The following is a 19944-nucleotide window of genomic DNA, read 5'->3' on the forward strand; positions in this document are numbered from 1 at the left end:
ACGCAAGCTTATTTTCAAACAGATAATGATTAAAGCATGGACTTAATGATGACCTAGTATATAATAAAAGCAAATAACCTGTATATACCACTTACATATTACCTTGTATACGATACACAGTACACACTTCACCTTTTGAAAAACTGGGCCCAAAGTAAATACAACGTAAGATTTTTAAAAAGCATATCCATATAGTAATCAAATGTTATTGCAACAAAATTACTTTAAAATATATTTGTTTGTACACGTGCACAAGCAAAGCTATCCACTAGTAATCAAATGTTATTGCAACAAAATTACTTTAAAATATATTTGTTTGTACACGTGCACAAGCAAAGCTAAATCTTCTGGGTACAAGGAATGTTCACCTAAAACACCTACAATGTTCCTTGGAAACATTTTCCCACTGTACCTGGTTCTCGCTTATACTCGTGCCTTGTCCAGATGACAGAGAGCAATTGTAGGGAGGGTTACCACTGGCCTGCATCCATCCATGATCTTCTAGGGCACCGCTTACACCTCCCACCATGCAGCGTGCCTCCTCCATTCTCTACATGGAAAACTTTTCCTGTGGTTTCTGATGGATCATCAGTTTGTTAACAGCTAAACTGGTGTTCTGTCCTTGCTCTCCTCACATATATCTTCAAGGGACAAGGGAAGCAGAAGGAGTTTACGAACATCTAAAAGCAAATTGCCAAAATGCTACAGATTGCAACCAATGTAAAAGTAGGAATAAGGGTGCATTTTAGAAAAAGAAACTATATATTCTAAATGTTATCTACCTATAGTCTATATATTATTTTACATTTTATAGATATATTATTATATATTATTCACTATCTACATGTATTAAGACCTACTTAAGACTACCAGTGAAACGGCACAAGACTAAATTTTCTACTTGAGAAATTTAAATGTTTCTGAGTAGATGTGCCTAAAAGTTAAATGACTTTTAACTTACACAGCTCTTGAAATGGACCTTCTTACTCAACAACTGCTCAATTTTAAGATTATACAATTTAAAGAAAACTAAGTATGATTTCCAGCAAAGGTGCTCATTTTTCTGAGTAAACCTTCTAGGAATGGCTGATAGAATTCTTTGAGCAAGCGTACTGGATCTTGAGTCCCCTGGTTCCTAGGATTCCTAATATAAACTCTCCGTGCCCTACACTTTCCTTCCTTCAGAGAGCATCCCAACAAAAGCTCTTCCAGATCCCTGAAGATAACTATGGCCCTGAGGTCTCTTCTCCTGCTCTTCATATAAAGTTCAAGTAATGGTTTTAACCAAGTTGACTGGCAATCAAAGATGCTATGTTTTATTTCAATGTGAAGCTCTCTGGTTAATTTCTATTTGTTCTAGCATTCAGATGAAGTATATTCTAAAAAGAATTCAGGTAATCTGACTTTAACTCTTATCTTATTTACCTTTAGTGAGCAATTAAAACTCTACCAGTCTAAAATAAAGTAAGCCCAATCTATTAAAATGTAAAGAATCTCGTCGACCTCTCTTGCAAAAGACATTGGCCCAGGTTCTAAACTTAATCAATTTTTGATAGAAATAGATAATGAGTTCCATTCACAAGAGCATGGCTGGATAATAAAAGCTGGCATCCCTGTAAATTAAGATGAAACGTGCAGAGAAGACAGAGCTTTCACTTACTTGCACGAAGGACTGAAGGTGTGACCTCAATTTCACTTGTTGCTTGATAAGGCTGAAACGCTGAAACATTGTTGGTTCCAAGCTCACTGCCAAATATCTCTGGACTCTGGGTGCCTGTGGAGCTGGCACTGGTGCCATCACCTCCATGATGTGGATCCTGCTCATCAAACACTGCTACCAGCTAGAAACAAAAGGTGAATTTGTATTTATAAATGAAGGCATTTAAAATTACTACCAAAAACTTCACACCACATTTGACTTACATCTACAGAAAAACAATATTGATATTTATGCACCTAGGAATATTATGTTTTAGGAAGTAAAACTTCATGAAATAGTCTTTCCCTGAATTTTGATGCTTTACTTTTATAGTTCTAAGTTGTGCATTTCCTATCTAAAATTCTACAGGTGAAAAAAATAATAAAATGTTCTTTTATCTCAGAATGCTAAAGGAGATGGGGTTGATGTAAATCTTTTTGTAAATGATATATTAAGTGGAAAATAAAAATGCATTTCTGTATATATAATACATATTTATATGTGATATATAGTATATATAGCAAAAGTATAAGGTACCCTTCATATAGGAAGAAGGGGATATTAAAAACTACACATGTATCAGCACATCTGTACAAAAGAAATATAGGAAAGATAACTAATGAGACTGAATGCCTACAAGGAGTTATTAGGAATAGGATTGAAAGAGAGAGAGAATGGGAACAAATAACGGAGATAATGGAGCACTGACACTTTTCTGAATATATTTTTCTGCAACTGACTCTTAGAACCATAATAATAATTCAAATACCTAAAACAGAAATAAGTAATTGAAATCAACCAGGATGGGGGTAGGGTGGAAGAATCTAAAATGGAACACAAATAAACTTAACTGTGTTACAAGTGAAAAATACAACCAACTGAAGGGGCTAGGGAAGAAAAGAACTTTTCTCAAGTGACTTTGGAAAACTTTTTTCACTGTTTGTTGTAAGGGTAAAGACAAAAATACTGTCACAGCAATATTCTATTTGGTATTTCTTTCTCACAAGTGTATAGTTTAGAAATTTTCACCCTACTACTACCACCACACCACCACCACACCACCACCAGCACCACCACCACCACCACCACCACCACCACACAAGGACCAGGAATAAATGGAAAAGAAAAATATCTGGGATAATGAAGATAATAAGGGTCAAAATTCTCTCTGTCAGAAACAGAAGTTACAAGTAAGGAAAAAAACTCTGTGGTATTAGATAAGAATTGGAGGCATCAATATGAACTCATGGTTTTTATAGGCAGGTAGATAGGTAGACAGACAGGTATAGATGGATGTTAATGCATGTGTAGTATACAAACATATATGTCCACGGAGAGGTCCTAGAAGAAATGACACCCAGTACCAATGAACAGAAGTGCCCAGATCTTGGTTTCTAATACCATTCTCCAATAAATGAACTCGGACTCCTTAGAAACATAATTCCAGGTTGCGAGCTGATAAAAAAACATGACAAGCCTAGAACACCTTGTGATGCACTCAAAAATGATGGAGGCACATCAAAGGGAATCAGGTGCTGACCTGAAGGAGCTCCCAACAGCCAAAGCTGAGACAACTTGTAAACAAGTAAATAATGTTGTTACTGGATTATAACCTGGAAATAAACTAAATATCTATGTGCCCATAAAGATATAAATAAATAATTGAAGAAATAAACAAATGGTAGAGAATGGATAGCACTTCCTTATTGCAGCATTCCAATTAATAAATACAGAAGGAATGATGAAAATAGAAAGCATCATTAGGCAACCTCCACAGTAATAACTGCTGCGGGCAAGATCTACAAAATTAATGAGTGAGAATATGATGAGAAACAGGATATTTGCATATCTCAAAGTATCTCCTAGTAAAATACTTTTTGATTAAAGAGAAAAAAAGAGTATCTTTGCAATGGAGAAACTTGGCAGACACCACTTTCCCAAGGTTAACATCATCAATAATAAGATATTATGAACACCCTCTGATAAAATGCACTGAGAAGTATATAACCTTTCTTCTGTGGTATTCCTGCCAAAACTGAATAACTTTGATCTGATTATGAGGAAACATCAGACAAATCCAAATTGAGGGACATTCTATAACGTAACTCATCTTCTTTAAAACTATCAAGGTCATGAAAGTAAAAGAAAGACGGATGAAATTGTGTAAATCGGAGGAGACTGAGGAGAAATAGGAACTACATGCATCGTGAGGCCCTTGACTGGATCCTGGGCTTAAAAGAAAGGACACTAGTGGAAAAGAGGCAAAATTCAAATGAGGTCTGTAGATCAGTTAATAGCAATGACTCTATGTTATTAGTTTCCTACCTTTGATAATCGTACTATGGTTCTGCCAGTGTTAACATTAGACATAGATGAAGGATACATGGAAACACTTTGTACTATTTTTGCAACTTTTCTTAAGTATAAAATTATTTCAAACTTTAAAAATTTTTTAATTTTATAATACAGCATTACAAAGTATCGTAAAATTAAAATTCAATCTATTTCTTCTTATAACTAAACAGGCAGCCCCTCTTTAAAATCTCAAAGAATAATAAAGAGTAACAAAGTCCTAAGGAACAACTCCACTTGGTCATTCACCCTACAATCCTATACCTAGCAAGCTAAGCTTAGCATTCCAAGAACAGAATCATGACTGTACAAAAACCGCACCTTCTGTCTCCACTTCAAGCTTTCTCAGTCCCAGTACTCCTATCAGCTAAAAAAGGACAGTCAGATAAATGTACAGAATATGAGAAGTATTTATAACTAAAATCCTCATTTCATAGAAAGTTCTGTCATTTTGAACAAATGCTATTTCCATAAACATCAATTCATAAGGCAAAAAAGAAAACCATCCTAAGGTCATGGAGACGTGTAGACAAACAGGAAGCTCAGAACCCTGCTGAGGCATAATATATAATGAGCTGATTAAACAATCTGGAGGGAGGATAAGTGGTCGGAAGAAATAGAAGTAGGATGAATAAATAGTTGGACCACTCGACACTATAATAAGCAACCAAAGTGGGAAAAGAAATCCTTAGCAGTTATAAAAAAAAAAAGGAAAGATGTTTGTATGTATACACTGAAGTTTCCATATACATTAATAAAAGCAGCCTGTGTATCTGACCATTGACTGATATGTGTCTCCCTGTATTAGTCACACAGACATTCTGCCACATGAGGAGTCAGCAAACTTTTTCTGAAAAGAGCCAGATAGCAAATATTTTTGGAGCTATGCGATCCATATAGTCTCTATTTGACTCAGCTCTTGTAGCAAAAAAGCAGCCATAGATAATACACAAATAAATGAGCATGACGATGTTAACAAATTATTACTTACAAAGCACGCGGTGGGTGAAATTTGGCCCATGGGCCATAGTTTGACAAGCCTGCACTAGACTGCTCATCCCTCCAATAATTTTCAATTTGGGAAATAAACTAAAAGTGCAGGTACCTTGGTAATCCTGCTAAGCCTAACAATATCCATTACAAGACCTTTATCAAGATTTTGAATTTCTGTACTTGATTTTTAATATCATCAGACTTCTCACAAGATGTGTGGCTTTACAATAAGCATTTTGAAGATACTAAGTTTTGATATTTTGGCGCATTTTAAATGGAAGCAAATGAAATTAAGATTTATTATCAACTTTTCACTGACATGTGCTCTTCTCAAGAATCATGTCCTTTCTACAAACTGAAAATAAAGATTGAAAATTATAAAGAACAAGTCTTTAAATGCCACACATGATGGAAGAACTTCTACATGTATATTACGTTCAATAATTATCTCCAGCATTTTTTAAAAACACAAGTATTATGAAATCTGGACTGTGTCAGGAACAAATGCTGTTTGAATTTCAGTGGCAGAATCACAGTTGGTGATCTGCAATATGCCAATAACACACAATTCTACAGCTTTCTTTTAAACCAAAATTTAAGTGCCAGGTGCAGATATGAAGTAATTTTGTGTTAAATTGGGAAGGATATATGATTTTAGAAAATCTACTCTACAAGCATATAGTAACACAGCAAAAGAAAATGAGACCTTCACAAAAACATCACATATTAAAAATCTCTATCGTGCCCTTCAAAAAAATAAAGGAAATGTCTGCTTTTAAATTTGTGAAACATGACTCAAATCCATTATTTTAACAGATGGAATCTTCACTGCTATCCATGAAGTGAATTCATTTTTGAAAGTCATTTTTTCTTTCAGTAATTATTACTTAATCTCTTCTGATCCATGCATTTCTCAAGTCTCCACGCGAAAAGACAGGCTGAATTTAGGATAACACTCACGATAACCCATGTAGAAATAAGCTCCAGTCTCGGCAACACATTTCCCACCTGCCTCAGGACAAGTCATTTTAACTCTCTGAAACGTCAGAACCCTCCAACAGAAAACCCATTTTATAAACATCACACTCAAACGGTTATAAACCACATGGATCAAGGGTGTCCCTTTTAATAGGTAAGATGATGAGCTGAAAGCCCACAATTGCATGTAGCAAAGTGACTAAGGGCATAGCATTCACAATCGAAGAGACCTACATTCAAAAACAGCTCTGATCTTACTTCTTGGATGGCTGCTGATAAATCCAGTGGCCTCTCTACCATCTCTACACCTTACTTTACTCATCTCAAAAAAGAGGATGGTGGTTGTAGTAGGCAGAATAATGACCATTACTGTCCATGCCCAAATCCCCAGAACCTGTGGGTGTTAACCTGTCATGGCAAAAAGGACCTGAAGATGTGATGCAGGCTAAGAACATTAAAAAGGAAAGATTACGCTGGATTATCAGCTGATCCCATCTAATCACTAGTCTGGAAAAGTGGAGCACCTTTCCCTGTGGTGTCAAGAGAGAGACATGACAATAGTTAGAGAGACTGCTGATTTTGCAATGAAGAAAGGGAGCCATGAGCCAAGGAACATGGGGGCCTCCAGGAGGGAAGGCAATGGATTCTCCCCTAGGGACTCCAGAAAGAATCACAGCTCTGCTCACAACTTGATTTTATCCTGGTGAGACCCATGCCAGACTTCTACCCTACAGAACTGTAAGGGAATAAATGTGGTGTTTTAAGCCTTTACTTGGCTGTAATTTGTTACAGCAACAAGAGGAAATTAATATAGTGCCAATGTCTACCCTCCTAGACTTGTTGTGACAAGTAAAGGGATAAGCTACATCAATTTCCAGAACACAACAAGTACACATTTACAATTAGCTAGTTTAAGTTATATTGGGGTGGTTGATAAATACGAGGTGTGATAAAAAACATACAGTAAATGTTGCTGCCAAGTGCCATCCAAAGAAAAGGCAGGGACCTTCAATATGGGAAGTGGCACGTTGAACCTTAGAAACAGTGTGTGACAAGTTTCAACTTGTTTGGTGCAGTCGGGTGTGAGCTACGGTTGAGAGAAGGTGTGTTTTAAAGTGTGCCGTAAATCATCTTCCATCATGACAACACTCCATGTCACACATTGCTTCTGATAAAAACTTCTGTCAGATAAAAACATTACAGTGTGTCCTTATCCACCTTATTCACTGAATCTGGCATCATGCGACTTCTGGCTCTTCCCCAAAGTCAAAATGACCGTGAAAGGTAAATGTTTTGAATCGATTCAGAACATCAGAGCAACCACAACAGCACAACTAAAGACACTCATGAAAGAGGACTTCCAGAACTGCTTCAGAAAGTGGCAAGAACAAAGGGATAAGTTTGTTCAATGTGAGGGTGAACATTTTCAGGGGGATTAATGTCAATATGTCTTTCACAGCAATAAATTTTTTTAAACATTCACCATATTGTTTGATCACACCTCTACATAGTTTTGTAAATTCAAGGGTCAGTTTCTAGAGCATCAAGACTGATGCAAAGCTCTTCAACACCGCAATAATAAGGGAGGGAAACAGGAAAAGGAAAGGTGAAGCCTTGATAGAAAATTACAAAATCACAATAACCACAAAATGAAATTCTTTCAAAGTTGCACTACATCCTCCTAACTGCTAACCTAAAAACAGAGCAGGGTTTCATATTTCATTTTAAAGAAAACTGCAACTCAGATTAATATGACCAGAACAGAACTATAAATAAGTACACAACGAATCTGAGATTGGAAATCAAATCTATCTTTTCCCAGTCCTCCTGCCCCTGGAACATCTAACATATCGACAGCACAGCCCACTGGGAAGCTGCACGCTATGACCGTCTACAGGTCTTTGAACAGGATTCTGTTCATTCTCGATTCATCAAAGGCAATACCCCACCTTACCAAATTCACACAATTTTGATACCACCACCTAAAAATTTCTGAACATAACGATAACCAAGATAATTCCAAACAATTCCATGCCAGTGTCATCAGAAATTTTTTTTGAAAGAATGAAAAGATCTTCCAGATTCTGTTTTCATACAGGAAAATGGCAGGTGACTTATGTCAAGTAGTTGTCTAAATGGCATCTCAAGACCTCTAGGCTCAGACTCCACACACTTCAGAAGCCACTTGGTTGACATCGCCCTTGAGCAATCTTTCTTTCTGTTTCTGGCAATTTCTTTATGCCCACGCTGAACATTTCCAGAAGAAGATCATGACGATGATGATTAGTCTCATGAATGCTTTTTGTATACTCAACACTAATATGTGGAATTGTCTGACTCTGAAATAAAGACATAATTCTTCAGAAAGCCTTCACATTTTTGGCCATGCAGACGGTCCAAAGCATGAAGGAAAAAAAAAAACACTAAAAACCACAATAATCTGAAGATACCTTTAAGACCCTTTCTTCACCTTAAGGAACAAGAGTGGATCAATGAGTAAGGCACAATCCATTGAATCATTTAGCTTACAATATCAAAATAAAATCAGCAAAGAAACACAGAAGAGAAAGAACACCTGATTGTGGTTCTAGTGGGAAACTCTCTCTGCCATATTTTCAATATTCTTCCCAACACAGGACTCTGATGGTGATGCTTTTGAATCACAAAATGATGGCATCGTGTAACACACATCTCTGAGCAATGGCAGGGAGATTTCATGGGCAGATCTGCCTACAAAGAATGAATGCAACAGAAAGAAAATGCAGTCCAAATATGAGCACTGTAGCACAGTGCAAGAAGTTTCTAAAAAATTAACAATAAAAATCAAGTAACTGAAACTACATCTATATTACAATTGATGTGAGGCTGTTCCATAATATATAATTCCAAACTACCATTATTCCAAACATGACTTTTCCTACCCATAAGTCAATCTCTGAATTTCTATAATTAGGATCATACATAGCAATACCTTGACATTTTTCTGCCCTTTCACTCAGGGATGTCCTTGTAAATACCTGGCAAAGTAGATCAAGCTACATGTAGGTTCCTTCATTCCCCTTTACCCCTCCCTTTTTTAACAGAAAATTCACTTGTCTCCCATAAAGTACACTGGAAACCTGTGGCACATACATACATAAGAGGAAAACAAACAGACACTAGCATGGTTATCCAGATTAGCATAATGTGCTATCTACTCTCAGGAAGGGAACTTGATGAGATAAATCTTTCCCAGTGCCATCTCAAACAACGTATCATGTAGGAGAGGGCATGACGTTCCCATTGTCACCTGAAGAACCCAGGAGGCCACCACTATCATAAGCTCCCACCTGTTGATGGTCAAAGGTCACCTGTCCCACAGGAGCTAACGGCACCCTTTAAGAAGTTAATACTGGGACACAGATGCCTAATAAAGATATTATGGACTTGAATATATCTTTACGACCCTCTCTTCACTTCAAGAAAAATCTCTAGATTTCATCTAGAAATCGCAGTGAAATACACTCACCTAAGACAGTTCCCAGCCCTGATATTTACATTTCAGAGCTGGGATTTAATTCTGCTGCTCCTCAGGGTGACAAACGCTATCACCCACTCAGCCTCAGACTAATTAGATTCCCAATTTAAGATTTATGTTCAACTAATAGCCTTCAGTACATCAACCGCAAACCACGATGAAAATATGCAAATGCTATAGCCATAAGCTAGCTGACCCACTTGTCAGATATAATGTAAGCCCCCTCTCCGCTTCCCGACGACCATGTGCCACTGTTCCATTTATACTCATCCATGAGGTTACAACTACATTACACCACTGCTCAGGTGTTAATAAAAGAAAGACTGCACAGTAAGATAGAACAAAATCATTCCAAATTGGCGAATCACATATAGATAGGTTGACTCCAAATTAAAGGAGGTGGTTATTTGTTGTGATTTCATTGTGAGATATGCAGCTTTCACTCAAAGAGACAAAGGTAAAACTGGGAAAGAAGCAATATGAACCTCAGAATCAAATGTAATGATGTAATAACTAATTATTATGTTGACATGGAAAAAAACTTTAAAATCAATTTGTAAGTTTTCTGATGACTGAACTTATTTTAATGACAGAGAGACAATACTAAATCTTTAGTCATTCTCTGAGTCTTCCTTGCTATAACGGTTCATTAAAAACATTTAAATAGAGCTACTGTTTTACTGGACAAGTAAACAAAACAGTAGAAAAAGAATATATTTGAGCCAATGATGTTTTGTTAACAGTAGTAATACAAGCTATGCCAATAAAACCTCACTCACTACAGAAGGAGAATCTCAAGCTTGCCTCTGAAAAACTTTAAATGCTACATATGCAAGATTAATTCTGTGCTTCATCAGTATTTTAAGAACTAAATATATTTTGCCCACTGAAAAATAAATAAATAAAAAACACTCAAAGCTTGGAAAGAAACTCTAAAATGCCACAAGCACAAAGGCTAGCCACTTTTCCCACTGTCTGAGCTAAGATGCCCGCAAGTGGGGAGTCCTTTCCCAGTGTGCCGTGGGCCTCCGCCTCAAATCGGCCTCGACTTCCAGCTCCATGGCTTCCGATTTTAGAGGCAGCCGGCCCTCCCCACCTTGCCACTCTGCCAACCTTCCAACATATATCTCTCCAAAAGTGAGTAAGATGTGGAAAAAGGATTTAGTAACAAGGTGTTTTAACCTATAGACAATTTAGTTTGACCATATGTACTACATGTGAATTCAGGAATAGTTATTCAGGAATAAAAATCGGGAATAAGCTGCACTGATTGACAGCAACCCCTTCAATAAATACCACAGTCTGGGGATTGGGGACCTAAGTTAAAAAGAAAGAAAAAAGGAAAAGTTTTATTAAGCAAAAATCCAACATCAGGTAGGAAATAGGGACTACCGAGGTAAGCCAAAACCACACACACACACACACACACACACACACACACACACACACAGCCTTTCAAGGCCTTACTCTGAACTGTGATTAAAAGCACACTACTAAAACCCACAGCACCAATCATAATGTTACTGGACCTTTAGTGAGCAAGTATGAGTGAAGTGACCATTCCCATCTCTGTCCGAAAAAGACGTGTCATTACCACCTTCATTCCCCCCCAGTCCAGGTCACCGTCCTCAACTTTCCCCAGCACCTGACCCCCAGAACTAAGGAATGAGAAGCTGCCGCTGGGATTGCTCAGCACGGACACGTGGCACGTTGATTACCACCAGGCAGGATCACCAAGTCTTCGAAAGCCAAGAACTCACGCCCTGCTCTCTTGTGCATCTGGATTTTTGCCTCTGTTTGGTGAGCCCACAAAGCAGAGCTAAGCCCCTGGGTTAGAAAGGCCCCTTTGAGTTTTTGTACCACCTCAGCCAGCCAGGTAAATTAAGCCAAGGCCTGTTCCATTGATCTGAAAACCTTGTCTCCAGACACCTACACCACCCCCAATTTTTCCTCCCACCATGCAACCAGCAAGATACAAATGTTTACATGAGAGGAAGGTAGGAATCTGATTTAAGCCTCAAGTTGCAGCCCCGTTCTCCCACCAGCTTGTACCACTCAGCTCTCTGTGCTGGAGTTTGTGTCAGGTGCTTTCAGGCACATTTCTCCTTACTTAAGGAGAAATCAGCCTTACATAAGAGCATCTCACAGAACGCAGGCACTCGCATCTGTCCCTAATCAACCCATCACAGATTCTGCTGTTGAACATGTGACAAATGACTCAGCACTAAAATTTCTTGCCCGTCAAATCTAGTGAACTATAATACTTCTTTTTGGCAATCAGTAGTGGAAAACTTCCCATCCTAAAATAGAAATTTGAAGGATCACTTCCTTTGTTCTAAATTTTGTAAATTATGTTTAAAATTAAAAGCACAAGGAAAGAAAATCTGGCTATGCTCAAGTCAATCAACCAGTACCAGGAAATAGGAAGAAAACATCGCAGCACAATGCTAGACCTAGAGATGATGCAGCAGAGGTAAACATATCATCATCTGTGGCATTTAAAGACATGATAATTTTCCAACTCAAAGAACTAGCCTTGTTTCCAAGGCAACTTGCCATTTGCATAGAGGACTCACTTGGGAGTTAGCAATCTCTGTAACTGCTGACTTCACAGTATGAACTAGACCCCACTGATACCTGAGATTCCATCTAAAAGCATCATCAGGAAAAAAGGGAGTTTAACTGCTTCAAAAGAAAAAAGAAATTCAGATGGTAGTGTTAAGTCTTTGGGGTAACTAGTGGGGTAGAAGAGAAAAAAGTGGCCTAAGGAAACCGAGGTAGAAGAACTGAGAGTTGCTGTGTAACCATGATTTATTTTCCAATGAAGATGTATCAAACCCACTACTTCTACTCACTCTAAGTTCAGAATGAAAGCTCAGTTTATAATGATACGCAATAAAAAGTCACTATTCATTCTGACAACCACAAGCCACTATTAGCAAAAGATCAAAGTTCAACAAATTTGTTTGGAAAATATACCGCTAATGTTACATTACAAAATGCCTCTCAGTCTAATTTGCATGCAAAAAGGAAAAGTGTGACTTTTAAATATCCACCCAGAGGCAGAGATGAAAAACTTCAAACATTTGCTGACTCCTTTTGCTACACTCATTATTTCAGTACCTTCGACAAAGAAGAGATAACAGTGTCCTTGACATTAGCCTAAATTACCTTCAGTATGCAACACAATGCTGATTAAATTAGGCTAATTTTACTCAACTGGCAGCGTTATTCAAAAGTAACTAAACAATAAAATTCTTTATAACATTTCTTCATAAGTATAACTGTTTAGCAATGTTGTTGTGTTTTTTTTTAAAGGCAAACAATAAATACTAATTGTGTGTCAATCATTTCCCCCCCACAGCTGGCAGGTAAAAGAAATAACTTACAAGTTAAACATTTCCCTGAATTCACAAATTGCTTTCTTCAATAATGAAATTGAATGCAAATCTTCTGAAATCCAGTGCCATCTAATGGATTTTGCCGAGCACAAAGTTTGGAAAGTTAATTTTTAGGAAAATATATTCTGAGGAAAGCCAAAGCCTGTGCTTTCCTGTCATCTACTGCTCACAGAAAACCTCCTGTAGCTGACCTCTGACAGGAGGTAGAGTCACTTTTACTCAGTCGTTTGCAGTGAACTCCACTCATTTCATTCCCATGAGGTTGCTAATCTTGACTTGTTTCCTCAAGACGAGTTAAGGCTCAGAAAGGTGGCTCACCAGTTGTGAAGTTGCCCTGAGCAGTTTCTTCAACACTCCAGGTCTTTGTACTGAAGACAACTGCTGCATGTGTCATCTTATTTCATTATGACAAATTGCTCAGAACAGTGCCTGCAAATAGCAAGTACTCACTAAATGTTAGCTATTACTAATATTACTTGAGAGAATTTCAAGGGATTGAGGTTGTCCACAGAGGAAGATGAAGGGCATTGGGGGATTAAGTTGAGCCATATGAACTTTATCCTGAGAAGTGTGGGCGCCCTTGAATGCGTACCAATTTATTTTGCATTTATTCTGCAGAAGGTTTCAAGGAGTATGAAGAAAGGACTAGAAGGGTAAACACTCCCAGCTTGTTAATCCAATAACAAAGTCATGAGGACCTAGACTAATGGAAAGGCATTGAAGTGAAAACACAATTAAAATGTATAATTATTAAAATGCAGAATTGAGACTTATTTAAAAGGATTTGGTATGTGGTGGGTGGGTGAAGTAGGGGATGAACCTGATATGTCCAGGTTTTTGGCTTGGGTGGTGGGGCAGAGCACAACCACAAAACAAAGAAGTTTGGGACAAAAGATGATGCGTTCAGTTTGAGGTAAAAGTATCGTGTATGCAGTATCCCATTCCCAGCACACGACTGAAGATGGGCGTCTCTGGGGCAAACGGGAGTTCAAGACTAAAGACTATACCTGGGCCACAGCAGCCTGCAGGGGCTTGTGGCAGCTGTGAGCTTAGAGAAGTACCCCAGTCTGAATGAGGAGCAAGTATGGAAATCAGGACCAAAACCTGGACAAAGCTGAGACTGCAGGTTTCTCTTCCCTTCCTCCAATTCCAGTTTTGAAGAAATTTGAGAAGAATTGACACAAGAATGTAAGTAAACTCAAGGAAACGTGGTTTCACAGAAACTGGAAAAGGGAAAGTATCACGGAGCAGTGCTCGTAGGATTTAAATAGCACAGAAGGCCTATTAGCACTTTCTCCAGGAAAGTTACATCAATCCACGTTTTTCAACAAGTGGGACCTAAATGTATTTCACACCAGTGCCACAATAATTTCAATAATAGTGGATGGATATTAAAAGAATATGAATAAACTTAATTTTTAGTCCACTGATGTCCAAAAAATACACTCAAATATTTGTTCAAGTAACACCAAGCAGATAAATTCATCTTCACAATATGCTTAACAGATGAGGATTGTGTAAACCGTTCTTGATTTTCTTGTGGAAGGATCTATTTCGTTAATCTTGTGCCTTGCCCTGCTACTGCTTAAAAGGTGCCCCAGTAAATATATGGTGAATTAATATCATTTATCATATCTGTTTTGCAATCCATTGAAAAGTGCAGGCAAGTTAATATAAGCAGCTAATATACTACAAGTCCTCTGGGCATCTTTCCATAACCTCTCCCCTTTGCTTCCACCCAGAAAATCAAGCTCCTCTCACAGCCTACGACAAGAAAGAAATGTCCCAAAGCTAATCCAACCTGAATTATTCAATAATAAATCACACCATTCATCTCAACCTACAGTTAATACCTATGTTCTAAAAATCAGAGCCTGTGAGTAGGACTTCAATATAGCATAATATTCTAAATATTTGTAGTTTTTACCCCGCTCCTCAAATACAAAACATATATTAAAGGTATTTAAATCATTGCGTGTTATTACATCTCCAAATCTACCATGACTCACAAATTTACCAAACATAAGAAAATCTAAAGAAAAGCGAAGACTATGTTAAAAGTCACCCCACAGGGGCCAGCCTGGTGGCTCAGGCGGTTGGAGCTCCCTGCCCCTAACTCTGAAGGCTGCTGGTTTGATTCCCACATGGGCTACTGGGCTCTCAACCACAAGGTTACTGGTTCAACTCCTCAAGTCCCACAAGGGATGGTGGGCTGCGCCCCCTGCAACTAGCAACGGCAACTGAACCTGGAGCTGAGCTGCGCCCTCCACAACTAAGACTGAAAGGACAACAACTTGACTTGGAAAAAAGTCCTGGAAGTACACATTGTTCCCCAATAAAGTTCTGTTCCCCTTCCCCAATAAAATTTTAAAAAATAATAATAATAAAAATAATAATAACCCCACAATCTATGAAAGGAGTACTTCTCCCCAGTACCAATGTTTCAAATACCATAAGCATGCCAAGCATCCAAGCAGAAGAAGGACTAAGCTCTTTATGTATTTAACCACTGAATTATCTAAAACTTATATAAAGATATTATAAGGAAATAACGTACAGAACCATTATTTCTCATTGATCATCACATTTCCTTATAGAAGGTCCTGAAAACACCTCACGATCTTTTTTAGAAGACTATGCCAGAAAAACACCACCACCACTGTGGAATCCTGAATTCTGGATCCACAGGTCCCTCCGGGAGTGCACAGTGCTCTCAGCACGTCACCCTGCTCCCCTCTGAGGAAGTCAACATAGCTCATACCTTGGACAGGACATAATGAATTTAAAACCTAACAGTATGAATGACCAAGGGATTGAAAGAAAAGGTGAGAGGAACAACCCTGTTAAAAAAAAGGTAAAAAGAAAGTACCAGAAGACTAACGGAGGGGACACGGGGTATCACAAACTGAAGGGCAGACCACCACAGACCATGAGTGCAGTGGGGACCACACTCCTCAACAGTTTTATCTCTGAAACCATAGAAAATACTGAAATGTCTTAATGACCCAGAAGCTGGAAAACACTCAGGCAATGAGATCACTCTCACACACAAGAGACCCCACAGACCGTAACTACTCAAGAGGCACAGCGGCAAATGCAGAAAAGGCCACTGCTGAGGCATTTAAAAATAGTTCTTACATCTTTACATACTAGCCTACAAGAAAGGGAAATAGAAACCCCAAACTGGCCAAATTAGTGTCTAATGTAAAACACGAATCTGATTAGAGAATTAACATCAAAACAGCCAGAAATAAAAGCAAACTTCATGTAAACAATCCATTAATAAGCTGTTGCTCTTTCTTTGAAAAAAGAACATTATTTATAAATTGCTGCCCCCTGAAAACTAACCTGATTCAGTACTGTCAGACAACGAAATACACTTCAGCATGTGGTAAATTATGAGGGGGAAAAAGTCACTTCACAAAATGTGAATTCTCTTTCTAAGTTAATGCATTTATAAAATGGAATATTGCTCAACAGGATTGTGAAATCTTTACAATACTTTTCACCAAAAAAGAAAGGCTAAATTAACTTTTATATAATGTGATTAAAATATAAGTTCAGTTTCCCCTCTGAAAAGGTAATATTAATGGAAAACCCCTGAAATCAGTCATTCAGAGTTCCTGGTGTCAAATATTCCCAGTGGAGCTTGAAAAACAAACATGTACAGGCACTCTGGAAAGACTGGCCTCCTGTTCCCAAACGAGCCTTCATTTTCAGATGCTACCAACAGCTGAAGTCCCTCAGATATATGCTCATTGATAAACAAGACACAACAGGTATGCAAAGAAATGGGTTAGGCATGATGAGAATCTCACTGAAGCTGTCTGAATCATAGGACTTTAGAGAAAAAGCAGTTCCGCAAAGATACAAATGTCAGTATCTCAAGCACTTTCAGAAATGCATTTGCACAGCTGGAATCTGCTCTTCAGAGGTAAGCTGTAAGTTTCATTTTACTTCCTGGAGTGTGACCTCGGGGGCTGGATTTGAGATTCTGTGCTCTCAGTATCATCAGGATTTGGCAGGTTACACCAAACACAGGGTGGAAAGAGCAGCAACAGGAGGTTGTGTAGGAGGCAGAAGAATCAGAGGTACTGGTGTGAATCTCTGGGGGAGGTGGGACCAAGAAGCTGGGCAGAAAGAATGAAGCATGGGATGAATCTGGAAGGGTGAAGGGAGTCACGGGACGAGCCTTCTTGGAATGGAGAGCTGCACAAAAGCAAGGGCCACATGCCTCTCCCACACAGCCGCTATGATCCCAGCTGAAGAGCAGCTGAGTTTCTCTTCTCTTTCATATGGAGAAAGCAAACACACAGGTTCTTCCAGACCTGGAATAACAAACCTTGATTTACAACAACAACGCTTCCCAATGCCCCATCCACAATTTCAAAATCGAATGCTCCAGAAAGGAACATTTTTTTTCATAAGTTTGTAAGATGCACATTTGCTGGCAAAACCTAACCTAAACGGATGGAAAATTATTTCTAATATGTATTTATTCATATATTAGTGAATATTCACATTTTGCTGCAGAAATATCAATGGTTTGATCACAGAGTTCTGCCTGAGACATCACAGAAGGTGTTATATATTATGATACATCTTTCACATTGCCTTTCTAAAGTAAAACAAATTTGGATTCCAATACCTGGCTACAAGGATTTTAGACAAGGTATTACAGTGATGGTGCTCCTGGTGGTATGCTGGAGCCAAGGAGGGCTGGCTCTTGAGAGCTGATTTTTCAATTTTCAGAAATCTTGAATGCCCGTTGTTAATATAGACATTACTAAAAATTAAATTATGCAAAATTACAATGAAATAAATTAAAATAAAAGATAACAAATACGTAAAATTGCTTTATTGCATGTCACTCCTACTGTGTATGAAGTTATTTATGACTGCTGCATTCGTATGGTGGAAATACTGTATAGTGTTGTATAATAGTGTTTCCAAACTCCACACTCAGTGATGTCCTCTTGGCTTCTTGAACTAGACCATGGTGGAGTATTTACACCACCGAAATTGGCAAACACTACAAATTAGTAGGTTCTCTTGAAACTACAAAGACAAAAATGAATTCATGACTACCTTTAGGATCTTGTCGTTTAGAAAGGGTGTTCCAGTGCACAACAGATGGTGTAGAGGCAGAATCTGGGAGCCAGAGTCCACGGAGCAGAAGTTTCACAAACCAGTGTTCTGGTTGCCATCAGATGTTAAGCCACATGGGAAGGCTTGAAAAACCACCTTTCTACTCTATTCCCAGTGCATTCAGTTAGAGGTTAAGCTCCCAGCCACTAACATGCATGAGGGCAGGCACTGTCGCCCATTTTAATCAGTGCTACATCCCCAGGGTCTAGACCAGGGCCTTGCACATAATAGGTATAAAGTAAATATTTACTGAAGGAATAAACGAATCCTCCAAAGCACAGTATGATTCAACACGCACTATATTTCAAATCACATAGGTAAGGAAAATCGCCACACAGACCATCTGCTAAACCTCCTCTAGTATGAGAACTCCATTTATATACATATAAAGATGTAAGTGTATCATATTCCTTTACTTTCCGGTTTAAACAAGTTTATTTTGACTGAGTCTGAAATCTATTACCTATAATATTGTTTCTATGAGAAAAATAAAATTCCAAATAACTAATTTTTAAAATGAAGGTTTAGATTTCCATTCCTAAATCGGAGACATCAAGCCTAAAAAAATATTCACCATAGCAACTTTTTCTCAAGCTCTTATAACCTTAATTTAAGATACAGGCAAAATTTTAAAGTACACACACACACAAAACAAAAACAAAAACAAAAAACCCCACCATTCAAAAAATTAAATAAACATTCCACTAAGACATATTCAAAGCAATACAGAAAATTCAGAAGTTGGTTTTTTAGAAGTTAATGTGTCTTCTCTAACTATAACACAGTATTTATAAGGCACTTGAAGATTTCTTATTTATTGCCTAAGAGAAACCTTCACCATGTACGTAACTGCAGTATAATTGATATTTCACACATAGTATTTGCATAAGAAACAGATATGCAAGAGAAGGGAAAGACTCCCAAAGAACTTTATACAAGCTTCCTTTAGAGAAATGAAAATTTAAATCTCTCTCATCTTCGTTAGGAGACTCAAAAGCCTTATGCCACAAGATCCAATCTAAAGGGACAAAATTCTCTCACTCTATGAATCCTCTACAGATGAATTGTGAATTCACAGAAAACCTTAAATGTGAATCTTGTTCAAACTCCCTGAGCCCAAGATGGCACAACCCTCTCATGCTGGCAGCATAACCTCTGTCTCCTAAACAGAGGCCACCACAAGTTCAGACCATACCACTAACAATCTATCTGGTGTGTCAGATGTCAGATCACAGGGAAGAGGGTCACTAGGCAGTTCTGGAGACTCAACAGCAGTGAGTTTTCAGAGTCATCTCTGCACAAGGCATCAAGAGGAAACACAGAATAAATAATGTTCTTCAACCGTGGTGTGCCTCCCTTTAAGAAAATCCATATAGATGAGAACAGTAAACCTTTATCACACATAGAATTTTAAGTGAATACTAAGTGCCAAAGGGACCCACTCTATCCAGAAAAAAAAAAAAAAAAAATCCTTGCACTAATTTTAAATAAAATGATATGTAATAACCAAAATGGAACAAAAATAGAATAGAAAATATTAACATACATTTCAAGCAGTAAGGCCGTTTGGGGGAGGAAGGAGCGGGTACATTTACACATTTGCTCACTGGACCAAGTCAAATGTACTTCTTACTCTAAGGCAGTGGTTTTCAATGAGGGGCAATTTTGCTCTAAGGAACACTGGCAATGTCTAAAGACTTCTCATTGTCACAACGGAGAAGGGTGCTATTGACATCTAGCTGGTACAGGTCAGGGAAACTAAGCACCCTACAATGTACAGGACAGTCCCACACAAGAGAGAACAATCCAATCCCAAATGTCATCAGTACCAATGTTGAGAAACCCTGTTATAGGAG

At 38.1% G+C, this 19944-nt stretch overlaps 1 protein-coding gene across 14 annotated transcripts in view; it reads right to left on the minus strand.

The window, feature by feature from the left end:
• Positions 1-19944, minus strand: part of PARD3 (par-3 family cell polarity regulator) — a 609985-nt gene that overhangs the window by 369945 nt on the left and 220096 nt on the right. For all 14 annotated transcript variants that reach the window (XM_033105853.1, XM_033105850.1, XM_033105852.1 and 11 more), the window contains one exon: positions 1661-1841. In XM_033105853.1, the coding sequence (XP_032961744.1) occupies positions 1661-1841 (181 nt within the window). The remainder of the gene's footprint in view (positions 1-1660; positions 1842-19944) is intronic.

The sequence above is a fragment of the Rhinolophus ferrumequinum genome, chromosome 5 (genome assembly GCF_004115265.2).
Source record: "Rhinolophus ferrumequinum isolate MPI-CBG mRhiFer1 chromosome 5, mRhiFer1_v1.p, whole genome shotgun sequence".
Lineage (NCBI taxonomy): Eukaryota > Metazoa > Chordata > Mammalia > Chiroptera > Rhinolophidae > Rhinolophus > Rhinolophus ferrumequinum.